General features: G+C 53.8%; 1 protein-coding gene across 3 annotated transcripts in view; it reads right to left on the bottom strand.

The window, feature by feature from the left end:
- The window catches only part of DPP6 (dipeptidyl peptidase like 6), a 643,862-nt gene that overhangs the window by 14,263 nt on the left and 606,802 nt on the right, over positions 1-22,797 (bottom strand). For 2 of the 3 annotated variants that reach the window (XM_069462595.1, XM_069462596.1), the window contains 3 exons: positions 17,302-17,349; positions 3,288-3,386; positions 113-182 (listed from right to left, as the gene is read on the bottom strand). In XM_069462595.1, coding sequence (XP_069318696.1) covers positions 113-182; positions 3,288-3,386; positions 17,302-17,349 — 217 coding nt within the window. Of the gene's footprint in view, positions 1-112; positions 183-3,287; positions 3,387-17,297; positions 17,350-22,797 lie in introns of all 3 variants that reach the window. The other variant, XR_011231801.1, reaches the window with a different exon arrangement.

The raw sequence follows: 22,797 nt of genomic DNA, 5'->3' as shown, positions 1-22,797 counted from the left end.
AGTTTTCAACAGTAGCATTCCTCCCGCCCACCCTTTCTTAAGAGATGGATATTCAGGGTGTCGCCGAGCCCCAGAGCAGCCCCCAGAAAGCAGGCGAGGGTTGGATACTCACACCACCAGGAGCAGGGGGTAGTGGGCGGTGTCGGTGAAGGTTGCCGGCTTCAGGATCTGCACGGGCAGGTCTAGGGAGAAGCCGAACACAGCAGCAGGTTAGGGGGCAACTCGGACAGGACGGGGCAGCAGGGGTGGTCCCCACACAGCGTCGGGAGTGCCGATGGGGGACGGCGGGGTGAAGGGGGCTGGGGAGGCGCGGGGGAGCCCACAGACCCAGGCAGGCCTGGATTTCACCTCAGTGACTCTGGCTGGCCATGTGGCCGTGGGCAAGTCACCCGCGTGCAGGCGTCTGAAGTCTAAATTCCACCCTGCGTGTGGGAGCGCGTTGAAAAACAGAAACGGAAGCCCCTAGACGGCCGAGCGCTTGCTGGCCGCAGGAATCCAGGCAGGAAGACAGAAGCCCGAGGGCGCCCCAGAGTCTGTGGGGGACCCAGCTGGGGATGGGATTGGGGAGCAGTGGGCGCGGGGAGTCAGAGACAGAGCGGTGGGGCCGTGGGGGCTCTGCCCTGCCATCTCCCTTTGCAGGTGGGAGCTGGGCAGCTCTGACCCTGCTGGAGCCGCGGCCAAGGGACGTGGGCGGGGCCAGTGCAACCCAGTCATCCCGTTGTCAAGGTCATGGGGGAGGGGAGGAAGAACCAAGCCTCAGAAACAGCCCGACCAGCTTCTTCTGCCCCCCCCCCCCACAACCCTCCTGCCCAGTCAGAATTTGTTATTGACGTTCCCGAGGGCCAGCAATTAAATCGGAATTAGCAGCTTTTCAATACAATCACCCCACGGACACGCCCAGACTGGGTGGTGCCGGCGGCCCACCGTGACCTAGGTCTGATTAGGATTCGGCAGAATGTTAATGGCCTGCAGGCGGGATCCACGGCCGGCCATAGCCACAGACGAGCCCAGGGCAGGCCCGGGACCCCGGCTCTGACTGGCTGGTTGCAGGGAGCCCTTCTTGAAGACTTCTCACTTTTCTAAAAAATAACTTTAGCCTCTGGTAGTGGGAAAAGGAAAAACCAAAACTAAACCAGGTCGGTGGGGGTGACATCCTTCAGATTGTCTGGGATGCCAAAGGGTGTCCCTGTGACCCCAGCCCCGGTGCTCGAGGCTGCGGCGTCTACTCTCAGGACGGCCCCAGCTGACGGCGGTGGCGGCGGGGTGGGGAGGTTGCTATTTGTCTGCAGAGAGGAGGGGGCGCCACTTGCACCCAGGGCTGCGGAACCTGGGAGTGAGCCACCGGCGCAGGGGGGCGGCCAGGGAGCTCAGAAGGGCGACCCGGTGGTCTTGCGGGGTGAGGCCTGGTTTCCAAGGAGCCGAGAAGCGACAGCACCTCAAGGAGGCTCAGAGACGCCGTACGAGGGGCTGGGTGGCGAAAGCAGATTGTCACGGCCTCAGTTCACGGCTTTCCTGGGTTTAATTCTTCTCCGCCTCCAGACCCCTCCCTGTTCGTTTCCTTCATCTCTTCTGGCCCTCAGAGCAGAGCGGGCCATTCGGGTGTCTGAAGGAGAAAGCCTCCGGGCTTGCGCGGGGGTGGGACTTGAAACACATCCTGTCTCGACCTTCAGAGGGGAACGAACGTCCCCACAGGACAACAGGGAACCTGCAGGTGTCCTGGCAGAGAGTGACCTCAGATGGCCAAATAGTTTCAGCGAGGAGCCCAGGGGTGGCTACAGGGACAGGACAGCGTGGTGAGCGGGGGCAGGGTGTGAGGGTCCCCCTGCAGGCTGGGGCTCCAGGGCAGCCTCCTGCCCCTCCCACGGTGAATGCGCTTATTCCGGCCCCAGCCCCTCAGGGTGCCTCTGACTGTGCTCTCTCCTCTCCTCTGCCACCCTACAGCCGCCCCAGGGACCCCACTCAAGTCCCACGGTCCACGCAGCCTTCCCGCACGGGCTCGGCCCCCCTCACGCCCTTCCCGGAGCTCCCTTTGCCGTCTGCGTCTGCGCTGCGGGGGCCGCTGCGTGCACTGCCCGGGCACGCGTGGGTGAGCCTCGGCTCCTGCGTGTAGGAGCTCACGGGGTGTCGGGCTGTGTCTTTGCTCAGCTGCTGAGCACCGGGGCGCTGGCCAAGACCCAGGCCCTGAGACCTGGGTGACAGGGCAGACGAAGCTTCCAGAGATGGTGCAGGGACGGCAGACCCCAGTCTGAGCGGCGCCTCCTCCCCAGCCCTTCAGCTCGGGCATCACGACTCGTCTTAACACTCTTTGCCCTCAAGCCCGCAGCCTTCTCTTCCTCTTCCGCAAAAGCCACTGCAGTTGCTGTCAGTCGGAGTCCACGCGGGGAGAGACGCCTGCTTATACCCACGCGGGAGGGGACGCCGCCTTACACCCCCAGAGCTGATGGGGACTGGGGTCTGCACAAGCCACTCAAAGGCAACTCGGAGGGGCGAGGTCTGAGTCACTTGACACCAGGAATGCAAAGGTGCTGTGCGGGAATGTGGGGACGTCTGGAGGGCGACGGAGTTCTGGGGGGAGACAGCGAGATCTGCTGTGGGTGTTTCGCATTTGGGGTGTCTAAGGGCAAACCCCTGCTGGGCTGCCGGGGTTGACTGGGAGCGGCGCGCACAGAGGCGAGTGAGGCTGCGAGAACCTGCCTCCCCCGGCGGTGTGCGTCCAACGTCCAGTCCCAGCCCCCACGCGGGGACTTCGTGCCTAGCAGTGCTTGGCAGAGTCTGTGCCCAGAACCCACGGAATGGCTGAAGGAGCAGTTCGAGAGACAGACGGGCACAGGCAAAGGCGGCGAGTGATGAATGTCCCTTAGGCTGACACGGCACACGGATCCTGCATCATGTAACCTCCGGTGATGGCCCCGAGCCAGCCGTGATCAACATGCAGAGGGGTCTGATGACACGGCACGATGCCAGATGGCGCAGAAAAGGGATTTCCAGAAGGAAGGGGTTTTCCCTGGACGGTGTCACGACGGTTCACCGAGGACGGAGAAGGTTCCGTCTGAGAGCTTAGTAAAGCGTCAGCTTCTCAGGGAGAGAAATTCTACTCTCTGCCTTTTTTAGTTTGTCACCAGAGTATCTTGGTTGCGAGCCCAAGGAGCTCAGAGCGGGAGCAGCGGCCAGGCAGGGAGGCTGCCGCATGCGCTGGGGCCTCCGCGCACAGCCTCAGCCCCGACGCCTGGGCCGTCTCGGAGCGGGAGTTTGGTTTTCCTTTTCAAGGGGGAGTGAGCAGCACTTACTGTAATCATCCACCTCGATCTTCCTGTACTCCACTCTGGGCATCTGCCGCTCACTTACGGCCTTCTGCACGTGCTCGTTCGTTTCCAGGTCAAACATCTCTGAAAGAGAGAAAACGTGACACGCCAAGATTCAGCCACCACTGCCACGGGTTTCCACGCACATCAGACGCTAACTGCACCGCAGCCCTGGCAGAGACGGTCCCTGTTTCTGTCGCACAGACCAGGAAGCCAGGACGCTGACGAGGCTGCCCCGTCGCGTGGCGGGAAGCTGGTCTCCGTGGGGAGCCCGGCACATTCTCTCCGCCGCCCCACAGAGGCTTGTGCTCTCTAACGCACGTGGGTTTGGGGATGTCTCTTCTCAAGACTCCTGGTTTTAGGGAAATCAACACTACGGATCTTTTAGACAAGTGCTTTTCCAAATACCGTGGCCATCATAACACAAGAAGGAAAGGAAAGGACAGTAGAAACTGGAGTGTCACCTTTATTATATTTTCCCAGACTAAATGGATTCAGATCTCTTACCTTAAACATAAGATTATCTGGTCTTTGGAGGCTTTGATTTGGATAATTGTATTTGTTGACAACAAAGTCACGTGGGCCACACTTTACGCTGCAGGGGGACTGGCCGTTCTCCCCCCATGCTGCAGAGGCCGAGGTTGATTCTGCAGCTGGGGCTGCGACGCACGGGGTCCCTGTTCCTCAGGCTGCACCGACACACAAACGGCCTCCCTGCCTGTTCCCCCAGCTGCAAGGGGCCCCCTCCTGAGCCCACGTCACAGCCATCCGCCGTGTTTCACCGTCTGATATGCAATAAAACCATCGGACCTCCTTTGTCCTCTCCCACTCTCCTAAGCCTACATGTGGGGACAACTTGTGGCTCATCAAGAAAGGAAATTTCATCTTCAAGGAACCCTACCTTTGGCTCACCAGCTCGCTCTGAAACAGCTACGATGGGTGAATGTTTTAAAGAATAAAGCAATGTCACAACAATATCACAGCCAACGTCAGACCATCCTCCCATATGCCCCTTTAAAAAGAAGCTACTCCACAGGCGTGTGCTTCTCCAAGGCAGCTGGAGGGTGAGTCGTGGCTGGTGACAAGGGGACCCAGCAGCGACTGGCTCATCCGTGGAGCAGGTTCAGCTCCGGCAGGACTCGAGGTCCCGATCGTGCTGCTGGGCGGGGCTGGCGAGCTTCTGCAGGAGAGCAGGCGTCAGGGCATTCTTGGTGCTCATGATGAGCAATTAAACAAAACGAAAAATGACTTACAAGTTTCTGGAAACATATTTGAATACTTAGCTTTGACAAAAGGTAAGGAGAGAAATGGCGATACTGTTTTTTTTCAAATGGGTAGAATTTTTAAATATCTGAAGTTGGACCACGACTGCAAAAGGTTCTGGACACGGCCCAGCATGCAAGAAGTGGTTTCCCCTGTAGACAGCTGGACAGGACGGCTGCGTCTGCAGGGGGTGCGTGCGGTGGTCAAACCAAGGCAAGACCGGGTGGACTTGACCTCAACGGGAGACCCAGAGCTTGGCTCCAGCGATGGCACGCTCTGCCTGGGAGTCCCGCGTGTGAGCAGGGAGCGGCTCTTCACCTGGGGGTGCACACCCCACTGTCTGCTTCACCCCGCAGCCCACATCCCTAAGGGATCTGAGGCAGCAGATTGCTGCTGAGTCCAAACGCCCTCAGCCCTTTAACACGACGCTCCAGACTCACAGTCAGTAGAGAGGAGTTGTTTCATGAGGTAGTAACTACTGATCACCTGTGTTCTGTTCACATTTATAGGGTGGGAAGACCAGCAGGGAGCACCACAGGATAATGAAAAGAACAGCATCTTCCCAGTTCTTTGCTGCCCCAGGGCCTTTGCACTTGCTCTTCCCCATATTGAAACCTGCTTGTTGGCTCCTTCTCCTCCATCAAGCCGCGTGTCAGCTCTCACAGAGAAGCCCTGGCCTTCCTATCTCAGGCACCCCTCTGGCTCTCTGCATGCACTTAACACCAAATGTAAGAGTTTCGGTCATTTTCCTGGCTGCATTTCCCCCCCAAGGCATCAGCGTTTAGTCCCATCCTGGGGACACAATGCACTAGTTCCCAGTAACCTGGGTAGATCTGCGTGGAATCCCACTCAACCTTGGGAAATAAAGCATCTGACCCAAGTCTTTCTCCCTCTTCCCACATGGCTCTCTTGCCACAGCCCCAAAAAGGTCTCGCGGACACTCAGCAGGACTGCGAGGTCCTTCTAGGGGTCCCAGGAAGCCCCAGAGGCTCTCGAAGGTCCCCAGGGTTCAGACCTCTTGGGAAGAGTTGAAGAAATTCAGGCCTGACTGTCAACCACTGCTCCCCACATCAAGCAAACCAAAACAAAACCAAATAACACTCCCATTAAGTCGGCTGAAGTTTCTGGTGCTTAAACGACTAACGATCTACATAAGTTAATGCATTAATGCTGGGATTAGGAGGCAGTTCATCGATATTACCCAAAGCCAAGCTTACTGCAGGAGGCCAGAGCACGGATCTCACAAGTAACCCTCGAGAACCTGCCATCTTCACACTCTGCCTGCCCCTGTGGTCAGCCCAGGGGGGGCGCAGGTGAGGGACTTGGGGTTTGCGAACGTGGAAACTCAGGACGACCGGTGGGATTAAGGGGGCAGAGGCCTTTACGGCAAGAACGGCGAGGGGCCTATTGCTACGTCGGCTTCCGCCTCTCGCGAGAGTGCTTCAGCTCGGGGGCTTTGCGGGGGGCAAGGCTGGATCTGGGCTGCGGAACTTCAAAATGAATGAGAACTGGGACAGAGCATCTCACAGTTAAAATGGGCTCCTATCTCCATGTGTATGCACTTGAATTTGATGTTGCCGGCATCACTGTGCACTCTCAAACGATGTTCGCGAAGGACAAAGTTCAAACTTGGGTGTGATGCTGTTTTGCTGCCTACAGAGTGACGCCTGCTGAGAGCGCGTGAGGACACGGAACTGCCACCGCACACCCGTGACCGGTTCCTGGACCTGGGGTTCTGGCTCCATGTGGGCACACGCGGTGTCCTAATCGCTCGCTGACTCTCAGGCGGCATTTGAATAGCTCTCTCCTCTCCACTGAAATCCCACCCTACGCAGGAAAGCACCAAAGCAACCGACTATCAAATTTAGTTAAATATTAGGTTTCTCATTTAATGATTGCCCACACAACTGGTTTTATCAGCAGAGAGCGGCTGTCTCGCAGGGGAGTTGGGTTAAGCCGTGTTATTTGTTCCCGTAATTGCATTCACAGAGAGCAGGAGCTCAGCTGAGAAATAAGAGAAGATTGGCATATTCCCCGAAGGACTCTTCTTTTGACTTCAGGGCAGTGGGGACCTCCAGCCTGGAGCATACAAATGGCCACTCCTTAATTAAATGTGAGCCCCTCTAATATTTGGTGGAATTAGCTATTATCAGATCTGGACACAGTAAGGCCGCAGAGACGAACGCCTGCTCGCGAGGCTGCCTCCCTCTCCCCTCGCGGTGCCGGCGGGGGGCTGTTCTGACACACGCTTCCAAGTGGCCCAGTTGGTTCAGGGTATCAGTGGAACCACCGCTGGGCTAAACTTTGGAAAACTGGTGACCAGACCCTAACGGGGACCCAGAGGCAACTGACCCAAACAAGAGACGGCAGCCTGTTCCTCTTCCCACATTTCTGCAAGTAAGACCGACTGCAGGAGTTGGGCATCGGATGGACTGTGTGTCCCCCAACCCCAGATTAACTACGTTCCCATTTAGGGATGGGTTCAGTGGTTGGCACAGGTGCCCCGTGAGGCACCAAGAGCTGTTCGAGTGGCAGTGGAGTCACCAGCCTGCCTCCAGCGTCCCCTGGTAGAGAGCAGAGAGCGCCGGCAGATGCACCGGGCACCTGGCTTGCCCTGCACTCTGTTAGTCGAACGCCAGCTCGCCCATGAAAGGGCCGGGTGGCTGCAGACCCGGCCATCGCTCCTCCCTCAGGAAGGCTGCCCGCGTGCGCACCCAGGGTCCACCAGACTGTCCACAGACACGCAGACACACGGCAGCTTTCACAGAGCTGGTCCCCAGGCCCTCGGCGTCGTGCCTGTGACTAGCTCCTTTCCCACGCCCCTTTCCATCACGCCTCACACGTGTGTCACGAGGGAAAGGAAGGCCCGGGAGCCCTCACCTGTCCCTGGTGCCTTTGTCCTTTGTTCAGGCTCTAGAAGAAGACCAGGGACCGCAAGGCTGGGTGGACTACGAGAGCCTCCGAGATGGGCGCTTACCCAGCAGCACGGCCGGCGTGTCGTGCTGCGGTTTTAACAAAACGGAAGGGGAATCTAACCAAGCTGAAATTCGAGATCGTTAAAAATAACCCTTGATGACAGGTGATAGACAGACGGGTCACAATTTTTGGCGTACAGCTCGGAAGGAGTTCAAAGAAAGTGGCGTTGCTATAGCTCCTCGGTCTCGGTTTATTTATTCACGTGAACGTGTTTTCTGAGCTCCGGCAGGAACAAAGGGAAACGACTGCCCAAGGCAGGACGGAAACAGGAGCAGGTCTTTGCCACGGGCCTCGTTCTGGAAACCGGTGAGATCCCCCCCGTCCACACGGGAGCTAAGTGAGAAAGAACCACGCCCGGCTCACCAGAGGACGCCTCCAGGGAATCCGTCACTTCTCACGTCTAACAGTCATCGAACTGTGTAATGTGTTCTGGTTGTTGATGTGAACAAGCAATAATTTTAATAATAATTCAGTCCAGAGGGAAACAAGTAATAATTATGGCCTTATGGTCATAGGAAATATAAAAACCACCAAAGCTCTAAAGCATTTCCAGCCTATGTGACATTAGGCCAGAATTCTGCAGCGCAGGGACAGAAATGAGACGTCAACATCAGCCAAGGAGTGAAGGGAATGACGTGAAATTTCCTGTCAAAGAACTTGGTCGAGCAACGTTGAAATGGAGGATGGTGGATGTCAATTGCTGTGGTATTTAGATAACATAGGATGACGTAGTGATTTCATTTTAAAACGAAAATGTTCAGTATGCCGAAAATTTACGCTGTGTAGCTCTTTAATGAGGAAAAACATGAGGTGACACCTTCCAAGTGTGTTAAGGGGTGCATGATTTTTACAAATTCTTTTAGAGATTCAGGAGCAAAATTATTGGAGGACTATTGGGCCCAGTTTATCCCTGAAGGGGGCATGTCTTGGCGAGGGCTCCTCACACAAATGCCACTTAAAATTAGATTTTCTTTGCAATATTTGAAAACTGTGGGTCTTAGATAAAAACTTGCCTGGCGCACCTTGATTAAAACATAGGGTTTAAATCAGGCACCAGGGCTGCTTTCAAGATGACAGGAACAGAGTTGGCTTTTATCTCTGTGTTTGGACACGATTTGTGTGTTGCTGGACAGCCCGGTCCCAGGTGGCAGCCCCGTGGCTGTGACCGGCAGGATGTCCATGGCGGCCTGGCCACTCTTCCTGGGGGTCCGGGCTCCATGCAGCTGGCCCACACAGCGGGAGGACCCTCTGCAGACTCGCGCCCGGCTGGCAGCTCCTGCTGCACCCAGACACCCCGACGGGGTGCCCGTCCCCTCTGGGCCTAGGCCGTAAGATACTTCCAAGACACTTGGCCACGGTCAGCAAATGCCAACCCACCCTGGACTGAGGAGGAACAAATGGCAGCTCCTAAGCCCCCTTTCTGCTGGATCCAGTGTCTCCCCTTCCTCCCTCCAGGTCTGAGAGAAGAGCCCCAGGCCGGCCCTGCCCTGCTGGTCGGGACCCTCATCCCCACCCCCTGGGGCCCCCGGTAGCCCCTAGCTAATGTGCTCACAGCAGTGTCCCCTGTGACCTGCCTGCAGCGTGGGACTCTCTCACCCCCGCTCCACGCGGTGACCAGACATCTCCAGAGAGCGAAGCCTGACTGCGCCACTCCCAGGACCTACAGGACACGGCCACACTCCTCAGCGCGACACAGGGTCCTTCCTAGCCCCACACTGAGGCTTCCCACTGCGGCTCTGTGCGTGGTGGAGGGTGGTTCCTCAGCAGGAAGCTGGGGAGCGGCAGGGTGGCCCCCCGAGAGTGAGCCCAAGGACAGAGGCAACAGCGCCTGCACCTAGCGTGATTCCATACAGCACCTGGTGCCGTCTGGCAGGGGGAGCTGGTTTTGCTTGTCCATAAAAACCCAGCTGCACGGGGCAGGAGGAGAGAAACCTACTTCTTCGTGCCACACAGGGGTGGGAGTGGGCAGACCGGGGATTCAGGTTCACGATCATGTCTGCAGGACGCCGCGGGGCACTGCCCACGGGCACACGCTGCCCTTCAGCTCCACAGCCCGAGCGTGTCCCCTGGAAGCCACGGGACGGACGGTGAGTGGCACAGCGAGCACAGCCCTGTCGCACACGGAACTGGCATCCGTGCACACGGGTCGAGCTGCTTTCACACTTGGCTAAAACCAGCAACGTGTTTGCTGCGATTCTGTTGGTTTTCTATCGGACCCCTAAGCTGTTTGAATACCCAGGCACCAAATGAGTGTACGTTGGTCCCAACCATAATTACATTCTTAGGGAAACAGCTTTTAAATAATTCAGAGTCACATCTGTGAACACCCCGCAGGCTCTGTTTGTAGATAAGATTTTCTAAAGAGGAAAAAAGTCAAATATTCCCAGGGTGGCTTTGGGGTCATGGGGGGAGAGGAGGAGAAAGGACAAAGAATTCTGAAACAGTAATTTTGAATTTCACAGCAGGGCTGGAGTGGGACAACATGACGGAGTCAGGGCCCCAAGCTGCCAGCTGACAGGCGGTGTCCCGGGCTGCTGTCCTCGCGGGTGTCCTGTGGCAGGAGGTGGCTCTCCGGAGCTCCCTCGCCTTCGCCCTGCCGGGCTTCAGGCACATGAGCCCCGCTGTCCCCGGCTCACCCGCAGGGCGGGTCAGAAGTGCCTCCTCACCCAGGAGGGCGCCTTTGCACATCCTGGTCACAGCGGTGTGAGGCGCAGACGCCCACGCTGACCCCGGCACTACCTCACCAGGGTGGATCTAAACCGGGGCTGATTTTTGGCCAACTTCCCAGTGGACACTGCAGTGAGCACATTAGCTAGGTGACAATGACGCAAGTGCCAGGAGCTCTGGGGTCCTGGGGTCTAGGCTGCCTCCCCCCACCCTAGCAGGGATGTGGCATCACCCAGCAGTCAAGAGCATGTGCTTTGGGGTCAGACAAGGCAACACTCTGGCCCTTGTTCTGAACTTCGCTGTGTGATCTTGCGTGAACTGCTCAACCTCATGGGTTGTCCCAAGGAAGGGTCTGACGCTGTGTGCCGAGTCCTCGGCGTGCGGACACGCAGCACCGCGTGGTGGCTGCAATCACACTACACACAGAGGAGCTGATGCTGGCCCAGGGGCTCTGCTGGGGGATTAAGAGTCCGCGTTGGGCCGTGGGATTCAGGGCTCAGTCCTGGTGCACAGAACCGAGTCAGGGCTGCTGTCTGCGGGAAGCAGAGCCGTGGACTCCACGGGGCCCTGCACAGATTTACACTGTCAGGGGTCCAGGGGCTTCTCTTCCCGTGATGTGGGGGGATTCTCTGAGCAGGAACAGGTGCCAAGGTGCACACCCGCCCAGGGTGGGCGGGGAGGGCCCAGAGGTGGTGTGGGGTGGGGAGGCCAGGGAGAAGGTGCCGAGGGCGACCTGCAGGGTGCGACCGACCCTGTGCCCCAGACGCCTGCCCGAGGGTGTGCAGGGTGGACGGTGCCCTGGGTTTGGAGCTGTCCCTCAGGCTGCCTGCTGGCCGGGCAGCCGAGTCACCGTGTATTTGCAAGAACAGGCCCTGCGGGGCCCGGCTGCTGGGGTGTGAGACTCCACGGCGTTCCAGCTGCCTGCATCTGGGCAAGTCACCCCGCCCTGCCCTGCCCGGCTTTCCTCACCGAACGTGGGCAGTAAGAGCTCCTGCCCATGGCTGCTGTGGGATGAAATGAGCCAAAACTACAAATGTTTAGGGCAGCACCAGCCAAAGCAAGTGCTTGACAAACGTTGACTGCAGCCACTGTTGTGTGACTGTCGCTCCCTGAGACCCCCGCCCGTCTCTGGCCCCCCAACTGAGAGGCATTTATCTGAGATGGAGCGAGTGCATGGCGGGTGTGCAGAACCCCAATGGCAGACCCGCGGGCAGGGCGGAGCCCGCATGGGCAGGGGCATCCGCAGGATGGGATCGCTTCCCGCTCGCCTTTGTGTCCTCCTGGAATTTTTCCAGCGGCCTCCTCCGTCAGGGAAGAGCGCAACTGATCTGAAACCCACCTGAGGCCAAGGCTGGTCTGTGAAGCGCTGGCCTGACCATGCCTTTGCTGCCTGCCTGCGATGCACATCACCGCGCCCCGAGCGCCAAGGGCCCTGCCTCCGCCGCAGAGGCCGAGACGAGGCTGTGACGTGGCCCAACCACACCATGGACCCGCCCTGCTGTGCGAGCCGGGGCCGGAGCACCTGCCTCCTCGCCCAGGACACGTTGCTTTGACAGACGAAATGAAAACACAGGGGTTTCGTTCGGGGCGAATGCAGCTGGGGCCGGGCCAGGCCCTGGAGCTCCGTAAGGGGACATCAGACACATCAAACGCAAACCTGGAAAAAGCCACGCAGCTCCCTCCGGCAGCACCTGCAGGCTGAGCTCAGCGTGCTGGGCGTGGCACGACCAGGGCCTGCAGCCCTTGGTTCCTTGTCCAGGTGGCCCCAAGCCTGTTCCTGCAGGTGTGGATGCTCCGCAACGGGGCAGGAGCTTGGCCGGTGGGTGCGCAGGGGGCCACGTTTCAGTCTCCTGCGCAAGTGACCATTGGCAAGTCACATAGTCTTCTTGAGGCCCACACTGTGATTGGCACATCATGTGCATGCAGTCGGTGCTTATTAACAGAGTGAGTGAATGTCAAAGTGTAAACATTTTACTTGAGCTCTCTAGAAGATTTGCTACGTGGCTTCTTGCTGTCCACACATTCTCCCTTCCTCCTTCTCCCCCTCTCTCTTTTCCTTTCTTTTTTTTCTTTCTTTCTTTCTTTTTTTTTTTTTGAGACAAGGTCTTGCTCTGTCGCCCCGGCTGGAATGCAGTGGCACCATCACAGCTCACTGCAGCCTCAAACTCCTGGCCTCAAGTGATCCTCCTGCCTCGGCCTCCCAAGGTGCTGGGACTACAGGTGTGAGCCACTGCGCACGGCCAGCCCTTTTTCTAAAAACTACTTTCCACGCTCTCCTCTCATTCAGACCATTTGCTCCTGCGCAGTCAGAACCTTGTTTCCCTCTCTGTGGGGCGGGACGAGGACACGGAGAGCATGTGTGTCTGCACAGAAGTGCCGTCTAACGCACCATTTTGTCGTCCTTTTTTTACTGTCTGAAGCAGATCTAAGCTCTTTAAATGGAGGAGCGAGGCCTCAAGCCTTGTCCCCCCCTTTCTCGTGGTCCCATGCTATGACCCCTCCCCTCCTGGCGTTCTTGCCCTCGCGCCCCAGTTGAAAGACCTTCCGGGCTGGACACTCCTCTCCACGGACTGCTCGGCACTGAGCTCCCAGCCGCCCTCCGGGCCCTGTGACTGAGCGTGGGAAGCATCCGGCACGCGGGCTCAGACCGAATGACCTGCACAAAAACGGCCACCGACTCTTCACTGTCACTCCTCTCTAGCTGCTGCCACCTACGTCCTCCTCTTCTCTGTCCCGTGGCAGCGACTGCTGGTGCCATGGATGTCCCTGTCCTGTCCTTCCTGGTCCTGCGGCTCCTCCCGTGTCTCGGGGCCCAGGTGTGGCTCCAGCCAATGGAAACGCAAAGGCCACTTACAGTGTCTGCATGTCCCGCACACGTGCTGCCTTCTCTCTCCCGTCCACAGGGCAGCAGCAGATGCCTGGGACGGACGGGTCACACGGAGAGGGAGGCTGCTCCTCCCAGAGGGAGCCGGGACAGCTGGGGCACAGGAACTGGGCTTCGTGTGACAGAAGGAGAAACCCTTGCTGGTCCAAGTGCTGCGGGGGAAAATGTGTCCCCTAAAACATGCTGACGTGCTAACCCCTGCTACCTGTGACAGGGACCTTACTTGAAAACAGGGTCCTTGCAGCTGATTAAGATGAAGTCACTAGGGTTGGCCCTAATCCAGTATGACAGTGTCCTTGTGCTAAGGGGAAACGACACACACACACACACACACACACACACGGAGAATGCCGCCTGAGGATGAATCGGGGTGACACATTGACAAGCCAGGCAGCGCCAGCGATGGCAGCAAACCAGGAAGCCGGGGAGAGGCCGGCAACAGAGTCTCCCTCACAGCTCGGAAGGAACCAGCCCTGCCCACCCCGTGACCTCACACTCTGACCTCCGGAGCTGTGAGATTAACCGCTGTTTATGCCGCCAGTACAGGGTGCTCTGTGGCGCTGCCCAGCAAGCGCCTCCACCAGGCTCCCGAGATCGCAGTGGAGGTCGTTACTTGGGGACAAAATCCTGACTCCACCCGAGGTGCATGGAGCCCGGATAACAGACATTTCCCAGCATTCCTGCAGCTGGGGCTGGACGCGGGACTAAGTTGGGCACCATGAGGTGGAGCAGGTGTGTTGGCGGCACTGGTGGGAGGACAGCCTGAAGGGACCGTCTCAGCCATGGGAGCCCTGCCCCCCGTCCCTGCCCTTGCTCCCGGCTCCCGGCCACCATGCACCCTGTGTTGGCGGCACTGGTGGGAGGACAGCCTGAAGGGACCGTCTCAGCCATGGGACCCCTGCCCCCCTGTCCCTGCCCTTGCTCCCGGCTCCCGGCCACCGTGCACCCTGGAGCAACCTCACAGGCAGAGCGACAGCCACGACAGCTGGGGAGAACAGAGATGGCGGCCAAGGGCATAGCAGCCCGAGCTTCCCGGGGCAGGGAAACGCCTTCCCCCCGGTGTGAGCAATGGCGACTCCGAGTTTCCTGCTACGCTTACCCAAACGCAACCCTAACTGACATAAGGGATTTTCACATGCAGGTATGACACGCTAACCCACAGGAACGAACGCGGAAAGATGAGCTTTCGGGCACAGTCCCAAGCACGGGGCAAATGTGGGTGCTCTGGAGTGTCCGTCGGGCTCCCCTCAAACCCCGGAGTCTGACAGGAAGCAGACTCTGAGCGAGACGAGACCCCCACTCTCCTCCCGGGGGTGGGTGCTGCACCAACTCAGCCACATTGAATCTTTTTTTCAAGTTGAAGTGGTGGCTTCAGTCGACATTCTGAAAGAGCCTGAACTATACTGACAACGAGAAAGGCAGACCCGGGCAAGGGCAGAATGAAATATCCCCAGGGTTTGAGTTAGGCTGCAGGGAAGCCCGAGCTCAAATATAGCTACACAAATAGGCCTGTAAAACAAAGGCGATGAAAAGAATTCTACACATCGCAATGCGACGGAAACGCTGTCCAGCTTCCAATTAATCAGCGCTTTGCCGAGATGAAGCACAATGGTGTCACCTTCAGGTTCAGGGTTAAATTTCACGTGGAGAAGAAGGGAACACTGACACGCGGTGCCAGCGTTAAATTTCACGTGGAGAAGAAGGGAACACTGACACGCGGTGCCAGCCTCATCCTGTGTGCACAGTGCTGTTTCTTACCCCACTGGGTCCCTTCTCTCTGCCTCCTGGAGTCACAGGCACCAAAGTGACAGCTCAGCTGCACACAGTAAAATGCCCCTTAGAAACACCTCATCTGTGGAGCTCGGCCGTGGAAGACGACGGAATCTAGGGTCGCTCGTGTGCGGTGCAGACTGGGCTGGCTGGTCAACGCAGCTAGTCGACCCGCAGGACAGAGGCGGCGGTTTGGCTCCTGGTGGAGCTAACATCTCAGAGCTCTGACAGCGCGAGCACGCGGCACGTGCTGGAAGACACCTGGTAAATTCTCATCTGAACTCTCTTTCAAAGAAATGCACCTCACGCCACCTGACATTACCTTATTTTTATATTGGAATAAAGAAAATATTTTCTCAACATCACACTAAGACCTACAGGTCTGCTTCATTTTCATTCACACGCAAGCCTCGGACAACTAGGACGACTTTCCCCAGCGCCAGGGTGCAGAGGGGCTCGCCTAACGTTTTCACTCGCTGGGCCGTCTCGATCCCCAGGGGGGTGACCACATCCAGGCCTGGAAGTGGCTTCAAAGTCAAAATGTGTTCTCAAAGAGCAGGTGCTATGTTAACCTTTGACGTGAATAGATGAATAATAGCTTCCCCCAAAGAAGCAGGTAAAAGTATTTAAGTGAATGATTTTTGTAAGAGGACCCATATATTGTATCATGTTTTTTCAAAGTTTAGTGATAGTTTTGTGTTTTTTATCAGACCACAGATGGTTTTAAAAAACTTTTAAATTAGAAATAATTATAGATTCCCGGGAAGTTGCAAAACTTGCATAGAGTCCTGTGTCCCCTTCTCCAGGGTCCCCACTGGACGGCGCAACAGCGAGGCCAGGACGCTGGCGCGGCTTCATGGCGGTTAGCTAAGCTGTAGACCCTACCTACTTTCCACCAGACCATCGATTAGGAAGGGACAACCCCGCCAAATATGAGAAAATTATCCAGGGCCTGATTCCCAAACCTTGCGGGCCCCCGGGACGGTCCCCAGGCGAGGCGGGAGAGGAGGTCTGGGCAGGTCACCTCAGCACTGGAAAGCCAGCCCCTCCTGGGTGGGGGACACAGAAAGGCATCTCCTCCTCAGCGCCGGCCCCGACAGCCTCTCGAGCATTCTGAGAGGTTTGGGTGTCCATTCAGACATCCGCCTCACAGCTTGCTTTTTTTGCCCCCTGGCGTTTAAACAATTTCAAAACCTATTTATTTACTTCTGATTTTATTATTACCTGTGGTTTAATTTTGAACTTCTAACAGTTATTTACTAGCTTGGCAGAACAGTATCATCATTTGGGATTATTTTTTACATGCTGCCTCTATTTCACCCACTCTGGACACTCGGGCCACTTTCTAAGCGCGTCTAAACACGCTCTTGGAGACCCTTTTCCTGCGCTGTCTCCCTCTCCAGCCCTCCCGCCACCGGGAAGAATCCGAACCACTCACACTCGACATCCACTGGAGGTGCCAGGTCGCCTCTGTGGTTAGAGCCTAAGGAATTCCAGCAACTGCCGTACGGTTGACCTTCTGCCGGGAAGGCGGCCCCAGGTGTAGAATGCAGTGGGGGCCGTGGGGAGGAGGGAAGGGGCTGCCTGGGAGAGACCTGGCAAGTCTCTACTTCTCAGCCGAGTTGAGCGTCTGCCTCTGAGTGCAAACGCCACTCAAACCCTTCGCACAAACATGTATGTGCGCATGGTCACCTGCACTCGTGCATGTGTACGAGTTCCTCAGGGGTCCCTGGAGAGCCTCACCCCTGACCAAGACCCTCTTCCTGACCAGACGTCAGCCACGCTCCGCTGCGCCCGCCTCCTGACTGGGCTCCAACCCGGCCCGCCCTGTCTTTGGCTTGCGACCCCCGTCCCGTGCCTGCTCTTCGCCGGCCCTGCCCTCTGCCCTCGGGCGGGAAGTCCCGCGTGGCCTTGCTGTGTGCGGAGCTGAGCCCCATCTCTCCCCTGCCACCGTCCCTATCGCACAGTCCTGCAAAGTCTTCCCTGCCGTTTTAACACCCTGCAGCTGCATGGATGCGTGGACCCGCCATGCTGTGAAGACACCCCAGACGCACAGAGACAGACCTGCCTCTTGGCGCCGGCAGGAAGTCCTGGGGTTGGGGGGGTCATGCCAGGCCACAGAAGCCCTGGGGGTGGCCGTGCAAATCCATCCCGTCTCAGCTCCGTTCGGAGTACGGCAGACAGTGACGTGGGTAGCTCTGGAATGACCCTCCGGGCTCAGCGCTCGTAAAGGGGTGTCTGGACCCTTGTGGCAGGGGTGTGCGGCCTCGGCTTTCACGGTATTCAGTGAGTTTGGGGACCAGCAGGGCCCAGGCTGAACTGCTAGGACCTGACTCATCTCTCTGTCCGGAACAGGAAAGTGTGGGCCGGGTTATCCCATGGAGTACTTTCGCTTCCTTCTTCTGCGCCCCAGGAGGACATGAGGAAAAAAGCACTTACTTTTCTTGTCCGTGGTGTTGTGCACCGTCACCCTAGGAACTCCGGGACCTGCATGGGGCGGAGAAGAAATGCCAGGAAAGAAACAGAAACGAGGCGTTAGTTTAGCTGGGAGCAAAGGGAAGGAGACGAGCTTTCCTACGGCAGATTGGTGGCGTCTAGAGAGCCCGACTTCCTGGAGGGGCCACCAGCAAGTGGCCGTCAGAGGCGAGGTCTCCACCTCTGCACCTCCGAACCCAGGTCACACTATCTATTTGCAGATTACTGCAATGACATAAAACACTACCCTACAAAGCATTACGTTTGGTTTATATCCTTATAAACTCATGTTTATCACCCAGACACAATTCCACGGTGTTTTTATTGAGTTCTGCTAAATTACTCAAGCCTTGGTGCTAGGTCAGCTTTTTAAAAGGTATCTTTGCTGGCTCCTCCAGGAAGGAAGTCACTCTGTCCACCGGCCTCTCAACACTTTGTAGGAACTTATTAATGTAACAGGAATATTCTGAAAACGTTCAACCATGTTTGAGTTTTCCCGAGTCACTGGCTCCCAGCTCCCGGTGCCGGGAACGCCGCCGTCCCTCCCAGGAGTGGGAAGGAAGGTACAACGCAGGACACGGTGACCCCAGATCAACTTTCCCTGTAGGTTGACTTCAAATTCTTTTTTAGCAAAAGGAGAGTCCAGAAAGAAAACAAAAGGGAATTTCTGAATTATTTTTTATCTCTTTTTGAAAACAGACTAACAGGCTGGCCGGAGGACTTTCCCAGCCTCCTCCCTGCGACCCCCTCTGCACTCAGCCTCGCCCACCGCCTGGCCCTCCTGCAGGCTCTGAGGCTCGGGGGCTCTTCCCACTCTGCCTGGTGTTCTCTCTGCCCGAAGTGCTCTGCCTAGACTCTTCCCTGGCTTGTCCTTCTCTTCACCTAAGTCTCTGCTCAAATGCCTTCTCCAACCACCCCGACTAAAAGAACACCCCGGAACAACCACGTGCCCAAACCCAACCCCTGCACGACCACGCACTCAGCTTTCTCCCCTTAGCTGGCTTCCCTTTTCTTTGTGGAGCTCATTGCCACGTCCTATAGTGTCAGGACCTTGGAGCATGGAACTAACCCCGTGTCTGCTTACTGCACGAGGATGCAAGCTCCACACAGTCAAGCATTTGTCTCATTAGCAGCTGTTTTCAGCATCTAGAGTGGTGTTTTGAATTGAGTCAGTGCCCAGTTACGTGGCATGATTGTGAATGGGCGACCACAGAGCATGCAGGGAGGCAGGGAAGGAAGCCCCCTTGGCTCGGGTGAACTGCAGAGAACGAAAAGAGAAAGAGGAAGTGGAGGCAGGTGGTCAGAGGGAGACAGATTCGTGTGGGATGTGGCCAGGGCTGCTGCCTGAGCTCTGCTTCAGTCTGGGGAGCCTGGGATGCTGTGGACTCGCAGGGGGCTTCACCATCAGAACTCCCCCCCGCTTCCGAGGGGTCTTGTGACAAGAAGCTGACTTGACAGCCAGGGGATCCGCTGTGGATCCACCATGGCGAGGGCTCCACGGCCCACTGCAGAGGCTGCACGGTGGACATCCCATTCCAGGGCCCGAAGAGGATATGGCAGAAAAGCACAGAGTCCTTCACCATCGAGAGGGGAGGGGGCAGGCTTGGCCAGTGCACACCGGCAGGTGCCGGCTAAGCTGAGACAGACTGTGGGTCATGCCAGCTGTGGACATCAGAGTGGACGCCTGTCCACTGCCCAGGGACTGGACCCAGACAGTGGACATCCGACGTCCAGGGTGTCCAGGGGCCCCGTTCCCCATGCTGCGCCCCTCCCCCTCCACTCACAGATAGGGCTGCTGGACAAAATGCAGGCTGCCTTGTTACATGTGAATTTTCGATAAACAATAAATGTTTTCTTCCTATAAATATGTCCCATGCAGTATTTGGGACATACTACTAAAAATTATTTCTGGTTCACCTGAAATTTGAATGTGACTGGGCATCCTGTACTTTTGTTTGCTAAAACTGGTACCCGCCCCCCAGCCCCCCACCCAGGGAGGGAACAGTGATCTGAGAGTCTGCATACTGGCACCTGAAGAAACAGCACTTACTTACCAAGGGAGATTTAAACGTTGACTGTAGGTTTAAAGTATTAAATCAAACTAAGCTTCTTGGTTCTAAGATCTGTTTCCCCCCATGGGGAGCCCATATGGAAGAATAGATCAGTTACTGAGAAATAAAGAACCTAGATCTATTTTCTCTGTACATTTTAAGGTGAGTAAATTTGCAAACCTATGCCTATACCTAAATTTGCATATCCTATGTTCTTATTAATAATGTAAACAGTTTTATTTATTTAGCGCTTACTATGTAAAAAGCACTCTGCTAGATGTTTTTTATGAATAATTTCTAATCAAACCCTCACGGCAGCTCTGTAAAGTAGATGTTTCTAACCATATTTTACAGAGAAGAAAACACAGGTTCGAGAGCTTTAAGTCTTTTGTCTCGTCCATACAATGAGAAAGTTACTGAGCTTGAATTAGTCCCTTTTAATCTTTTAATTAATGAATGTATCATACATGTTTCTGAAAAAATTCAAACGCTAAAGAAAGAATAAATCGACAAGTAAAAGATCTATTTTCATCTCCACTTCCCAGAATAACCTAAATGTTTCTAAAATGTCCTAAAATGTTTGCCTGCACATAATGTGGTCATATTTACACACAAGCACATATTAAAAATTACATAAAAATACTTGAAAGTATATCTGTAAGCTTTATCAAATCTTTACATTATACCATATTTGTCCTAGTTATTTTCTTAGGTTTTTTTTAAAGTTTGTTTTTTTGAAAAGCTAAACAAAGTTGACAAACCCTTAGTTGTACTAAGAAATAAAAAACAAGACTCAAATAAAATCAGAGGTTAAAGAAGAGACTTTACAACTGATAACACAGAAGCACAAAGGATCTTCAGAGACTTCTAGGAACGATTTCATGGCAATACACTGGATAACCTAGAAGAAATGGATAAATTCCTAGAAACACATAACCTACCAGGCTGAATCATGAAGAAAGTGAAAATCTGAATAGATCAATAACAAGCAAGGAGACTAAATCAGTAGTAAAAAGTCTCCCATCATAGAAAAGTCCATGATCTGATGGCTTCACTGCTGAAGCCTACCAAATGTTTAAAGAAGAACTAATACCAATCATTCTCAAAGTCTTCCAAAAACCAGAAGAGGAGAGGAGGGAATGCTTCTAAACTCATTTTACGAGGCCAGCATTACCCTGACACCTAAACCAGAAAGGTACCACGAGAAAAGAAAACTACAGGCTAAATATCCCTGATAAACAAAGATGCAAAAATCCTCAACACAATACTAGCAAACCTTATTGAACAGTACATTAAAAGGATTACTTCTAGCTGGTGTGGTGGCTCATGCCTATAATCCTAGCACTGTGGGAGGCCGAGGTGGAAGGATCTCGTGGAGCCAGGAGTTTAAGACCAGCCTAGGCAATGTAGCAAGACCCTGTCTCTACAAAAAATATTGAAAAATTAGCTGGGCATGGTGGCACCTGCCTGTAGTCCCAGCTACTCGGGAGGCTGAGGTGGGAGGATCTCTTGAGCCCAGGAGTTTGGGGTTGCAGTGAGCTATGATGATGCCACTGCACTTTAGCTTGGATAACAGAACAAGACACTCTCTCTCCTCTCTCTCTCCTCTCTCTCTCTCTCTCTCTCTCAAAAAAGGATTATTTACCATGATCAAGTGGGATTCATCACTGGGATGTAATAAAGGTTCAATATATACAAATCAATAAATGTGATTTACCATATTAACAGAAGGAAGAACCAAAAACATATAACCATAGCAATAGATGCAGAAAAATTATTTGACAAAATTCAACATCCTTTCATGATAAAAGCTCTCATCAAAGTAGGTATAGAAGGAATGTTCCTCAATCCAATAAAAGCCATATATGACAAACTCATAGCTAACATTATACTCAACAGTGAAGTTGAAGGCTTTTCCTATAACATCAGGAACAAAGTAAAGATGCCCACTCTCACCTCTTCTATTCAATGTGGCATCAGAAAACCTAGCTAGAGCAATTAGGCAAGAAAAAGAAATAAAAGGCATCCAAATAGTAAAGGTAGAAGTGAAATTGTCTCTGTTTGTTGATGATACGATCTTATGTATACAAAACCCTAAAGACTCTACCAACAAACTGATAGAGCTGATAAACACATTTAGTAAAGTTACAAGTTACAAAATCAACATAAAAATCAGTATTTCTATACACTGACAATGAACTAACTGAAAAAGTAATTACGAAAATAATCTCATTTACAATAGCTAAAAAAATAAGATACTTAGGAGTAAATTTAATCAATGAGGTAAAAGACATGTATACTGAAAACTCTAAAAATATTGATGAAAGAAATTGAAAATGACACAAATAAATGGAAAGATAGCCCTTGTTCATGTATGAGAAAAATTAATATTGTTAAAATGTCTGTACTACTCAAAGCAATCTCTGGATATTCAATGTAATCCCTATCAACATTCCAATGCCATTCTTCTCAGGAATAGAAAAAAATAGATTTCTCACAGAAAAATCCTAAAATTTGTATGGAAGCACAAAAGACTCTGAATAGCCAAAGCAACTTTAAGCAAAAAGAACAAAGAAGGAGGTATCACACTATTTGATTTCAAAACATATTACAAAGATGTAGTAATCAAAACAGTATGGTACTGGCATAAAAACAGACACATGAACTAATACAACAGGACAGACAGCCCAGAAATAAATCAACACATCTGCAGTCAATATATTTTTAACAGAGTTGCCAAGAAAACATAACGAGGGAAGGACAGTCTCTTCAATAAACGGTGTTGTGAAAGCTGGCTATTCCATGCAGAAAAATGAAATTGGATTCTTATCTCACCCCTTATAGAAGAATCAACTAAAAATGGATTAGAGACTTAAATATAAGACCGAAATCTGTAAAATTTCTAGAAGAAAACACGGGGGAAAGATCTATGACATTGGTTTGGGCAATTATTTCTTGGATTTGACTCCAAAAGTAAAGGCAACAAAAGCAAAACTAGACAAATGGGATTCCAACAAACTAAAAACCTTTTGCATAGCAAGAAAAAAAACCACTAGTAGAGTGAAAAGACAATCCACTGATGAGGTTGAAAATATTTACAAATCATACATCAGAGAAGGGGCTAATATCTAAAATATATTAAGGAACTCAAACAATTCAATGACAGGAAATAAAATAACCCTATTAAAAAAGAGCAGAGGATTTGAATAGACATTTCTCAAAAGAAGTCATGCAAATGGTTAATATAAATATGCAAAAATATTCAACACCACTAATCATCAGGAAAATGCAAATTAAAACCACAATGAGATATCACCTTACACCGGTTAGTTTGGCCATTATCAAAAGGAGGAAAGGTAAGTGTTGATGAGGATGTGGAAAAAAGGAAACCCTTGTATACTGTGGGTGA

The sequence above is a fragment of the Eulemur rufifrons genome, chromosome 29 (genome assembly GCF_041146395.1).
Source record: "Eulemur rufifrons isolate Redbay chromosome 29, OSU_ERuf_1, whole genome shotgun sequence".
NCBI lineage: Eukaryota > Metazoa > Chordata > Mammalia > Primates > Lemuridae > Eulemur > Eulemur rufifrons.
The sequence above is the reverse complement of the archived record's forward strand: the minus strand, read 5'-3'. Positions and strand labels throughout refer to the sequence as shown.